This window comes from Podarcis melisellensis (assembly GCF_964234715.1).
Source record: "Podarcis melisellensis genome assembly, chromosome: 11".
Taxonomy (NCBI): Eukaryota; Metazoa; Chordata; class Lepidosauria; order Squamata; family Lacertidae; genus Podarcis; species Podarcis melisellensis.
The window spans coordinates 24,606,218-24,618,248 of record NC_138543.1 but is presented as its reverse complement, the minus strand read 5'-3'; the positions used below and the strand labels follow the sequence as shown (position 1 = coordinate 24,618,248).

The 12,031-nt window shown below is 42.2% G+C and overlaps 1 protein-coding gene across 1 annotated transcript in view; it reads right to left on the bottom strand.

Moving 5' to 3' along the window:
* Positions 1-11,774, bottom strand: part of LOC309380483 (uncharacterized protein) — a 40,796-nt gene extending 29,022 nt beyond the window's left edge. Inside the window, exons 1-3 of the mRNA XM_081930402.1 lie at positions 11,690-11,774; positions 6,752-9,205; positions 1,621-1,800 (exon numbers count right to left, since the gene is read on the bottom strand). Of these exons, the coding sequence (XP_081786528.1) occupies positions 1,621-1,800; positions 6,752-9,205; positions 11,690-11,747 (2,692 nt within the window). The 5' untranslated portion in view covers positions 11,748-11,774. The remainder of the gene's footprint in view (positions 1-1,620; positions 1,801-6,751; positions 9,206-11,689) is intronic.
* Positions 11,775-12,031: the final 257 nt, after the last annotated feature.

Here is a 12,031-nt window from a genome sequence, read left to right as displayed (position 1 = left end):
TGGCCCCCGGCCTCTTAAGTGAGATGGGCGCACAACCCTAGAGTCGGACACGTCTGGCCCATACGGGCAGGGGTACCTTTACCTTTACTTACAGTTGATGAATTTGGCTGTTTTTGTTTTTATTTAACCTTCTCTCCCCCCCTTCTTCTTTGGCAAATTCTGAAAATAACTGGAAAACCTCACCAATTTGTGGGGGGAGGGAGGATTCCAAATGCACAAAAACATCCCATTTTAAGTGAAAAGGATACAAATAAATAACCTATATGCAACTCCTTTAGTGGTAGATGTAACAGCAATAATTAATTATGTATTTCAGGCATATAGTTTCCCTAGTTTATTTTGATATGTACGTTCATCTAGTTTTACTGACCAATCAGAAGAAGACATCTGCATGTGTGTATCGAAGCGTTTGCTGTTCCCTAGACATTATGATTCCCACTTGGGGAGCCCATCAGCCTGCACTACAAATTCATTAGGCTTGAACGCTATCCTCTTGAGACTCCAGACTAGTATATTTGGCATACTTTTAAACAAGTGAAAGGAAAGCAGAAATAATAATGAGCTAGAGGAATAACTTTTAGCCAAGAGATTATGAAGGTTAATCCAATCAGTGGAGGTCATGGAGAAAACCCCTTGAGAATTGTATCTATCTGAATAGAGGGGAGATTTTATTTCTGCATCTGTGACACGATTCTGGAGGGTTTTTTTTCCCACACTCTTACACTGAATATTGTCTAGCTTTGTGGAAAGCCAGTAGTTGCTAGGGATCAGCATGTATAACAGCTAGTTAAACTGTTGTATGAGGGCCTGGGAGGCCTGGGTTCAAATCTCCAATCAGCCATGAAGCTCACTGAATGACCTTGGGGCAGTCGCTGTCTCTCGGTGTAATGTATCCTCTTGGAGGATAAAATATGGGGAAATGACGGGGATCTAGGTAAGTCATTTTGAGCTCTTTGGAGTAAAGGTAAACGCAGATAAATAGATAAATAAAATGCAGATAAATAAACACAGATAAATAGATAAACCTAACTACACACACACAAACCCAGACTCTGACCCCCATAGGTAAAGGTAAAGGGGCCCCTGACCATTAGGTCCAGTTGTGGCCGACTCTGGGGTTGCGGCGCTCATCTCACTTTTTTGGCTGAGGGAGCTGGCATACAGCTTCCGGGTCATGTGCCCAGCATGACTAAGCTGCTTCTGGTGAACCAGAGCAGCACACAGAAATGCCGTTTACCTTCCCGCCGGAGCGGTACCTATTTATCTACTTGCACTGTGTGCTTTCGAACTGCTAGGTTGGCAGGACTGACCCCCATATCTATATATAAATAGGTGGAGAGGCATGCTAAAAGAGAACAGGGCCCAGATTTAACCATGGTTTATAAAGCTTAGAACACATGTCATGCCCATTTGTTCCTTTCATCTCTTCTGCACATGTGGCTATGGTTCCCCTACCGTGTTTTGTTCAAACCATGGTTTCCCATCCCATCTAAGCTGTTTAGAACAAGAAAATGCCATGCCATGCAACGAGCGCTCCTCCCTTCAAACTGGAAGAATTTATTCATAGCTCTCTGTATAAATGTCTTTTCCTGACCAATGCAATAAATGTGGAACACTCACTTGATCCTTCTGTGATACTGCTGATTATGGAACTCCCACCAGCCGAACCACATCTCTTGCTGTTTTGGAATTGTTTCCTTCGTCTGGCCCAACGATCTACTGCTTCTTCATGGGAACTGCTGGCGTCATTTGATGCTTGCTCATCAGACAGTATTTTGCCCGTGTCTTCCAATGCAGCAGCTACATAATTGCACAATTTTCAGGAGGGGAAAAAAAGCAAAGTGTATTTACTATTAAATACATGTTACAAGCCATGCTCCCTTTTCTACATCAGGATAAAACTGCAAGCCTACTTTTATTTATTTGCAAGTAAATTATGTTGAAATGAGAGATTTACTTCTGTATACTTTCACAGAAGGGATGCGGGTGGCGCTGTGGGTTAAACCACAGAGTCTAGGACTTGCCAATCAGAAGGTCGGCAGTTCGAATCCCCGTGACGGGGTGAGCTCCCGTTGCTTAGTCCCTGCTCCTGCCAACCTAGCAGTTCGAAAGCACGTCAAAGTGCAAGTAGATAAATAGGTACCACTCCAGCGGGAAGGTAAACGGTGTTTCCGTGCGCTGTTCTGGTTCGCCAGAAGCAGCTTAGTCATGCTGGCCACATGACCCAGAAGCTGTACGTCAGCTCCCTCGGCCAGTAAAGTGAGATGAGCGCCGCAATGCCAGAGTTGTTCATGACTGGGCCTAATGGTCAGGGGTCCCTTTACCCCTTTACCTTTTACCTCTGTCATTGCAACCCACCCCCGCAACAAAAAAAGAGATACCAAGCATTATTTCAAAGGAGGAAGCTAGAGGTGGTATTAGCAGATCCTTTTTTTTTTTTAAATGGGAATCACTCAATGAAACCAAAGAGGAGAAAAACCTGTCTTGAACATTTGGGGTAAAGCTTTGTTTATAGAAGCGCCCATTGTTTCTTGAGAAGGAAGAAGCAATGGCTACTTTACATGGGTTTTGCAAACATAAAATCTTCCCACTTTCTTTAAAGAGATCAGGATCTCCATTTGCACTCTGGATCCCAACCACAGCTGTCAACTTTTTCCTTTTTTAAAAAGGGAAATTCCCTTATTCCGAATAAGATTCCTCACAAGAAAAGGGAAAAGTTGACAGCTATGAGCCCAACATAAAACTCTGTTGCAAAGCCATTTGCTTTTATAACTTTGGGCTTTAGTCCAAAGCACGGATGCCTGCAAAAACACTTGTTTACTGGAGTGAGGCTCCCACCAGAACAGGCATGAACAATATTAAATCAATGTACAGTTTCAGTACTCTAAGCCAGGCTTCCTCAACCTCGCCCCTCCAGATGTTTTTGGCCTACAACTCCCATGATCCCTAGCTAGCAGGACCAGTGGTCAGGGATGGTGGGAATTTTAGTCTCAAAACATCTGGAGGTTGAGGAAGCCTGCTCTAAGCAAATCAAAATAAAGGGTTGCATCCACTGCTAGTCCTATTCAGAATACACCCATTAAAAATAATGGACACCGCTAACTTATGTTTATTGATTTTAATGGTTCTACCCTGTGTAAAACTTAGTTGAATGCAAAATTTTACAATTATATTTGAATATAGACTGGGCAATATGTATTCAGGTGGCTCTATCTGTGTTATACACTTGCCCGCTTACATGCTTATCAGAAGAAATCCCCACTGAGTTCAGTTCTGCTTACTCCCAGATAAGTTATTTGTGTATATAGGATTGCAGCCTAAATAATCAAAGGCTAGTAACTATTTCTAAGGCTATCACCCAATGAAAGAAATCTTAGTTGATAAATATATGTGTTTTAGTTGTGATTAATTGGTTAAATATAGTGTTAAATTTGCACATTAGAGAAAATAACTTTTTAAAAATAAATTAAAAAACTGTCCAGTAGCACCTTAGAGACCAGCTAAGTTTGTTCTGGGTAGAACCTTCCATGTGCATGCACACTTCTTCAGATACACTGAAACAGAAGCCACCAGACCCTTATATATAGTGGGAGGGTGGGGTGGGGTTTTTCTCAGAAGTGTAGTAGGAGATGGGTGATTGACTCAATGGGTATGGTAAACCTGTTGACGACTGTTAAACGACTGCAATTATTCCTACATGAAAAAGCAAGGGATAGTATGCAGATGACCAAAAATAGCTTTAGCATATGCAATCAGACAAGAATCCAATACAGTGGTACCTCTGCTTATGAGCATCTCTGGTTACGAATCCTTCGGGATATGCACGCAGCAAACCTGGAAGTATTTTTCTGGGTTTTGCCACACGCACATGCACAGAAGCGCTCTACTGCATCACACACATGCACAGAATAGGCACCTCCAGTTGCGAAAACCTTGGGATCCGGCCAGAGCTCTGGAATGGATCCCGTCCACAACCGGAGGTACCACTGTATCAGGTCTCTCCATAGTTTTCAGTTTAGTAATAAGTTGCAATTCAGCAACTTCTCTTTCAAGTCTATTTCTGAAATTCTATTGTAATAAGACAGCTGCTTTGAGATCCTGTATTTTTTTAAATACACTTCGTTAGGATTGAATGCATGTGTCACAGTAGGCATGGGGATTTTTATCTGCTGATCTTTTACAAGTGTTTGTATTTTGAATATTCAGTTTTTAAAATAATCTTCCCTGAAATCAATTGGAATCTCTTGAAAGTTTTGAACTGAGAAATTTTACCAATTAATCTACTCAACACTGTGGATGGACTTCAATGCTACACTCTTCCAATTGTTTCACCTGCGAACGCATTCCACCTTGTCTGACCAAACTATTTTCCCTCCCCTCCTCCCATGTACTGCGCTGGAGGTTCTTCTGAATCATGGGTAGGCAAATTAAGGCCAGGAGGGCCGAATGCAGCCCAATCGCCTTCTCAGTCTGACCCGTGGACAGTCCGGGAATCAGCATGTTTTTACATGAGTAGAATGTGTCCTTTTATTTAAAATCCATCTCTGGATTTTTGTGGGGTCTGCCTGATGTTTTTACATGAGTAGAATGTGTGTTTTTATTTAAAGTGCATCTCTGGGTTATTTGTGGGGCATAGGAATTCGTTCATTATTTTTTTCAAAATATAGTCCAGCCCACCACATGGTCTGAGGGACGGTGGACTGGCCCACAGCTGAAAACAGTTGCTGACCCCTATTCTGAATACTTCTGGATACTGTGAAAGTAAAGGTAAAGGGACCCCTGACCATTAGGTCCAGTCGTGACCGACTCTGGGGTTGCGGCGCTCAGCTCGCTTTATTGGCCAAGGGAGCCGGCGTACAGCTTCCGGGTCATGTGGCCAGCATGACTAAGCCGCTTCTGGCGAACCAGAGCAGCACACGGAAACACCGTTTACCTTCCCGCCGGAGCGGTTCCTATTTAGACCACAGTGCCACCAATTTGCTGCAGTGTCCACCGGGAGGTGTAATCCTATTGCAGGGAACTTGTTTTCATAACATTGGTTTAAACCCAGCCTTTCCCAGCCTGGTGGGATGTTTGTGTTACAACGTCCATCTGTTCCAGACAGCACACTGGTGGGAGTACTAGTTCAAAACACATAGAATCATAGAATTGTCTTGGAAGGAACCCTTAGGATCATCCAGTCCAACCCCCTGAAATGCAGGAATATGGAGATCGAACCTGCAACCTTGGCATTATCAGCACCATTCTGTAACCAATTGAACTAGTAATACACAGAAAATAAACTATGCAGGTTTTAAAGCACAAGAAAAAGAAATATTAAAGTGACAACAGTTTGCAGCGAGGAGAGGAAAACCAAGCTGCCCTTTAATAATTTAGAAATTATTCACTTTGCTGCTTCTTTAACAGGGATGGGAGTGGAGCTTTGAGATACAGTGTTCTTCCTGGTACAGTATACACTTTCCAGAAACTAAAAACTTCCTTTCCTTCTCACAGGGAATATTTGGTTGCCTCTTTGTTTATATCCATCTCTATTAAGCTGCCTTTGCAGCATAGTGTCCAGGAGCAGGGTTTATAAAGCCAGTCATGTGCCCTTTAGATTATTGCTTCTTCTTCTTTATTTATGCCTTAAAATGTTCTTATAAATTAAGGCGGCTATGATATATGCATCAGGAATCACAGCACGATAAGGGGAACAACCAAGTATAAAGAATGATGAAATATCTAAAATTTGACATAGGTTATGAAACTATTCTACCCCCTTTTTTTTACCTTGCCATCTTTCAAGTTTCAAAATAAACTTGACACACATCTGGAGGATAGTAAGCTGGCTTGGACCGCATATAAATAACTATTTGGCCTGCTATGACACATGGATTTAAGGCCATCTGAAGAAAGCGCTACTTGTTTGTCTGAACTGGCCTTGAGGAAATTGTAGTGTTTGGAATAAGCGCCAGGGGCCTTCCAGACTGTTGCTATTTTTGCAGGTAGGATTCAATGGCACACTGGCCAATACACAATCCAAATAGATTTTATGTTTTTGTGCAACAAACCCATTTAAAAATGAAAACCTAACTTTTCATGGTCAGTGATGGGCGAACGCAATGGAAAGTGTTGGATAACAATTGCTTGATGTAACATCAAATGGTTTTAGCTGTATGTTACAGTGAATTCTGGGAAGTCTTTCAGGTGCACTCTCATTTTCTACAGATGCTGTCTAGGCCTAGACTCAGCCAGTGACCCCATGCAGTTCCATGTTTTAAGGAAAGATGGGCAACTCTATTTTAGATAAGTTGACATTATTGGCCTGCTAACTTGGGAACCCCATTGGACACAATTCGAAAACAACTGGATTAGAGAAAGAAATACCTTACTGAAGGATCATGTTAGCATTTTACAAACCTTACCAGCATTCCCAAGTCCAGCTCTATTTTGCTAATATGTGACATTTTGAGCTTAAAGCATATTAGTATTAATTCTACTTAGAACAACTGAGGCCTACTTTCAGAAGGCACTGGGTCAAGGAAGGTATTTGCACAAACATTAAGATGAGGCAGCAAAAATATGTGTCCTTCAAGCAGGAGTAAAACTTGCAAGTTGTGTCTAGACTGCTCCTCCATTGGAGTTAAGAAGGGGGTCCCTTTATGATTAACAAAGCTGACTAGTTCTCAGAAGGACATTTCATTGCAACCCTTTGCCTTGATGCATAAAGTAAGAACAAAGTATTGTTTCCAAGGAATCTGGAAGTACTTACCTGTCTGGTTGTTTGGTGGCAATGTGTCTGGGCTCTGGCCCAAATCCGTCTTTATTTCACTTTGTACCTCTGGTTTTTCACAACTAGGTTTGAGTAACTCCTGCACTTGATCTGTTGCTAAACGTTTTCCAGAAAGATCAGACGAACATATATCTTGTTTGCTGGAAAGCATCTCAGGTGCTTCAGTATCAGCCAAAACCTGCTCATCTTCTAAAGAGCAAGATTCAGCATCAGCCTGGGCAGAAGCATCTTGGCAATCTTCATGCATGTCTTCGGGCATCTCCTCAACTTCTGCAAAGCTCTGGGATTCATTATCAAAATCTGGTTCCTCAGCATCCAACAGAGGTGACATAAATGCTTCTCTTATGCTGCAAGGCAATAAGGGCTCCTTTTTTATTGCCAAGTCAAAAGATTCTGCCACAGACTTTCTGTCACCTTGAATGATAAGTCTTCTTTCTAATTCTCCAGTTATTACAGTCATCACTGATCTTCTCCGTTTCTTCGTTATATCAGACTCTGCAATACTCAGCTGATGATTTCCATTGGGCTGTTCTGCAGAGAATTGGCCTTGGATGCTTTCTTTAGCAGCAATGTTATTGTCATCTTTATCGTCACTAGACTGGTTTCCAGAATGCAAGGAAACTTGATTTAATAATTCTTCATTCTGTAATTCTATGTATGCCTGGACTTTGTAGTGATCACTGCTTAGAACCTCAAATTCATTTCCACCATTTGTGAGTTCTGTGTATTCCTCAGATACATCTAGTGTTCTCAGAAGCTCAGTGGGTCCACATTCTTCCTTATGTTCTTCATTGGAATTGGGAATGGAATGAAAATCCTCTCCAGCTACCCAATCCATTTCTCTACAGTCCTCTATGTATTCTAAAGAGTGATCCATGAAAAAAGCATTGCCTAGGTTTTCTTCCAGCTCAGCATGGTACACAGTCATTTCATGGTCATACGAGGTGAAGGAATAGCAGCATTTAAGATCTCTGAAATTACCAAACAATGATGCAAAACTTGAGGAAAGTTCTGTACAGCTGGTAGGCGTATGGGCATTCTTGCTGTAAGGGTTCAATGCTTGGCTTGGATTGGGTAGCACTTTTAAGGATAAAGATGGCATTGAATAGAAACCAGAGTCTCTTCTAGGGTGAAATGATGACAATATATCAACAGGGGTGGCTGGGAAAGAATTGCTTCTTGTGTTTTTTGATTCCATGTGTGAAACACGCATAATATTCCTTGTGTCTATTAGACTGCTGTTCCTTACTTGGTGAGCATCACCCATCTCATCATTAGGTTTCTTTCCAGGATATATTTCTCTGGAACTGCAGTCTTCTAGAGGAGATTCTCCAGTATAGCTAAATTCTGTAAAAACAATTTCTTTATAGAAATCTTTTCCATTGGCACACTCCTTCCTTCTGTCACCTTTCTCTTGACAGAGATCACTTCCTTCTCCACAATTTAAGGCAGCTGAGAAAGTATCTGACATATTCATGTCACCTGCTGGACTTAAGGATACAACTTCAGTGGCACTATCTAAGCAGATTTCCTCAGAGTCAGCAAACTCAGCTGGTGGAGGTATCGGGGCATACCACTCTGGACCCATGTAACTTGTGAATGATTCCTCCTTCTCCTGAAAGCTAAAATCTGACTCAAAATCTGAATAAGATTCCTCGGTGGTAGAATAATCTGTATCACTGGACATGTTTCCATATTTTGAGCTCCTAGCCGGATCACATTTCCTTGCTTCAACACCAGGCTCAATACTAACCCTTAGTTTCTGCTTCCTATTGATATATTGCACCTTGATTTCCTTCCCTACAATGCTAATTGACATGGATGGATTTGGGTTACTGGCCATTTGGATCTTGCATTTAGATGGTGTCTCATATTTTCCAGAAAGATTGCTGGATGGTCTTCGCTCCTTGTGCTGCTTACAACAGTGGCCTTTATGATAACACCTATTCTTAGGACATTTCCATTTTCCAGATGCGGAGTCTGCTCCAGGAAGTGAATCTTTCTTCACTTCCACTTTCATATTAAAGGAACCACATTTCACTTCTGCAATAAATACATTCTCCGACTGAGGAGAATGCACACTGTCGGAGTTGCATTCCAGTGTGATGTTTCCTGTTGAGGTTTCTGATTCATCAACACTTATCACTGCTAAGACTTCATCTTGCTGAGTAGAAAAAGCCAGCAAAGGACAATCTTTTTCTTGTTTTCCTTCTTTTGCACTGTCAGATATATTTTCTTCTTCTCTGTTTTCAAGAGCACCCTCAATGTTCTTTCTCCCATTCTCTAGTGTGCAAAAATGATTGCTTCTATTTTTGTCTGACTGTCCTATGTCCTCAGCTCCATGATTATTAGCTTCTACTGGGTGCTTATTTCCTCTGCTTTCAACACCTTCAGTGTTTTGCTGGCATCTGCAGATGACTGGCATATGTTCATCTGAAGAGTGAAAAGTAAAGGAAGAAGAACATTACTATTTTTAAAGAACACCTGGAAATCTAGGCTGGGTTGGGTGGTGGTTATTGTTGTTTTTTGGAGAGTCAGAATCATCTGCACTATACATTTAAACCCATATCATATCACTTTAAACAGCCCCCCAAAGAATCCTGGGAGCTGTAGTTTGTTATGGTTTCTGAGAGTTTTTAGGAGATCCCTATTCCTCTCACACAGCTACACTTCCAAGACTGGTGTAACAGTCAATCCTCTTCCCAGTAGCTCTGGGAGAAGACTAGGGTTCTCTTAACAACTCTCAGCAGCCTTAGCCAACAGCAGTTCTCAGGATTCTTTGGGGAGAGACATGGTGGTTTAAAGTGGTATGGTACTGGTTTAAATGTATAGTGCAGATGGGGCCATAGCTGGAATGAGGATACATTGCTCATAGTCACCTGGTTTGCACAACGTGGAAAACCAAACTTTGGTTTACCAGGACCACACAAATGTGCTGGCTCTTGGAGAGGAGTTTACACCTGCTTTGCTCTTCCACAGCCCTTGCGGAGGAGAGTGCTTTAACCACAAGCCGAAATTCAGACGGCACACGAAACCAAACCTTGCCTTATTTGCCATGCTGAGCTAAAAGGTTCAGGTTTGGAGCAAATCTGCTCCTTGGGAGCTTGTTACACGTGAGCGTGACCACTGTATATGCGGATTACATTTACAGTAAAGCTGGTTTGTAGGTTTTTGTGTTGTTTCAAACAGTCTGGAAGCTCTGATTCGACCTGAGATGCTAGGCAGCCTTTCTCAACCTGTGGCTCCCCAGATGTTGTTGAACTACAACTCCCATCACCCCTAGCTAGCAAGGCTCAGGGATGATAGGAGTTGTAGTCCAACAACATCTGGGGACCCACAGGTTGAGAACCACTATGCTAGAGGGTCCATCATCATCAATGTGTTGGGCACACCTTGGGAAATAACAAGTCTCTCAAACCACTTTTGATTGTCTCGAAAACATTGCCTGTCTTCATTGTTATTGCGAGCTTCCACAAACTCTACTAATCTTACGAAAGGTTATTTTTGGAAGCGGTGCATGCATTTATAATTGCTGACTTGCAATATGCCAAACAGTTGATTTCTCTGCGTCTCTCCCCCCCCTCGCCGCCGCTCAACAGTACACCCCACTTATATGGTACATGCTTATTATGCTCAGCTGCTCCCACAGTTCACAAGAAGCCATCATTTGTCATACTTGGCAGCAGCTGCGTTTCCCTTGGCCCCTACACCCTGCCTGTATGAATTCATCAATAGCAACTAAGTTGTCATTACTACGCTCAGTCATAATATTCCACATCCAGAATAAATGAATTGTTATAGATCTACCAATACAAGTCAGCTGGAAAGCATGATGACTTCTCTCTCGGGTCCCTTCAATGGGTGGTCGCCTTTCCTTTTGGCAGGAAGCCAAACAATCAGTGTAATTGACCTAGCTCCACTGCAAAGGGCATGAAAAACTCTCTTTTGGTGTTCTAGTTGCGAGAGAGCCTGGTTTGCATAGAATTTCCATGGTCTCCTATTATTGACTGCCATCTTGCCCTCCATTTAGGCCATGTTGTTCATCACAAGGGGTGATAAATATCATTATCACCATCATCATCATCACCACCACCATCATCATCAGCCCACCTATCTGCTTGGGTTGTCCCAGCCACTCTGGGTGGCTTCCAATATAATATAAAAACATAACTAAACATCAAGCATTAAAAACTTGTGTGTGCTTACATAAATCCTATAAGCTCTCCATATAAACAACCAAGAGCAAGTATATAGCATAGAAACTGCACAGTGGTGTATCTGAGGACACGAAATATTCAGTGGTGACTGAACTAACTGAGAATTTGGACACTGAACTGAACAGAGTTTGCATTTCACCTATTAAGCATAAAGTGAAAGAGTTAAAAACAGCCTTTTGAAAAGTGCATATCCTGAAACAAACTGTAATCCCACAGGGCTGAAACCTCATCTCATAAACCTACTGCTCCCATTTATATTTTTTTTTCAGAGGAGGAGGAGTTTGGATTTGATATCCCGCTTTATCACTACCCTAAGGGGTCTCAAAGTGGCTAACATTCTCCTTTCCCTTCCTCCCCCACAACAAACACTCTGTGAGGTGAGTGGGGCTGAAAGACTTCAAAGAAGTGTGACTGGCCCAAGGTCACCCAGCAGCTGCATGTGGAGGAGCGGGGAAGCAAACCCGGTTCACCAGATTACGAGACTACTGCTCTTATTAGCATATGGAACACATCAGTAATTCCAGCAGAAAATAGCTTTATGACGCTGCACCATATTGATTCCCATTATTTATCTTTGGGATGCACCCCATCCCATTCAGCACAGGCCACATTTTTGGCAACTGGAGCTTGCAAGGGAAGGAGTTTTCAAGGATCACCACCCTAGTCCCTATTATCAAGTAAACCATTGTTACAAACTTACTTTCCCTGGTATCTGAGCTTTTCCTGCTCTTGTAGCTTCTCCTCCTTTTCCTGCTCATGTTGGAGGCCTGAATGTTCTTAGTGCTCTTCTGTTCTGCAATGGGATAGGGAGATAATCATTAGAAAGTATTCATTTTCAGGTTTGCACTCCTCTTTAATTTGTCTCCTTTTCCAGGTCAATATCCACAGATAAATTCAGAACTAGACAAGAAGCCCAAGCTGACAGTATGTTGAATGGCTTCACCTATCATCTGATACAGCACCAAGTTCCTTTGCAATGTTGGCAAAATGCAGTACAGTGGTACCTTGGGTTATGAACCTTTCCGGAGGTCCGTTCTTAAAC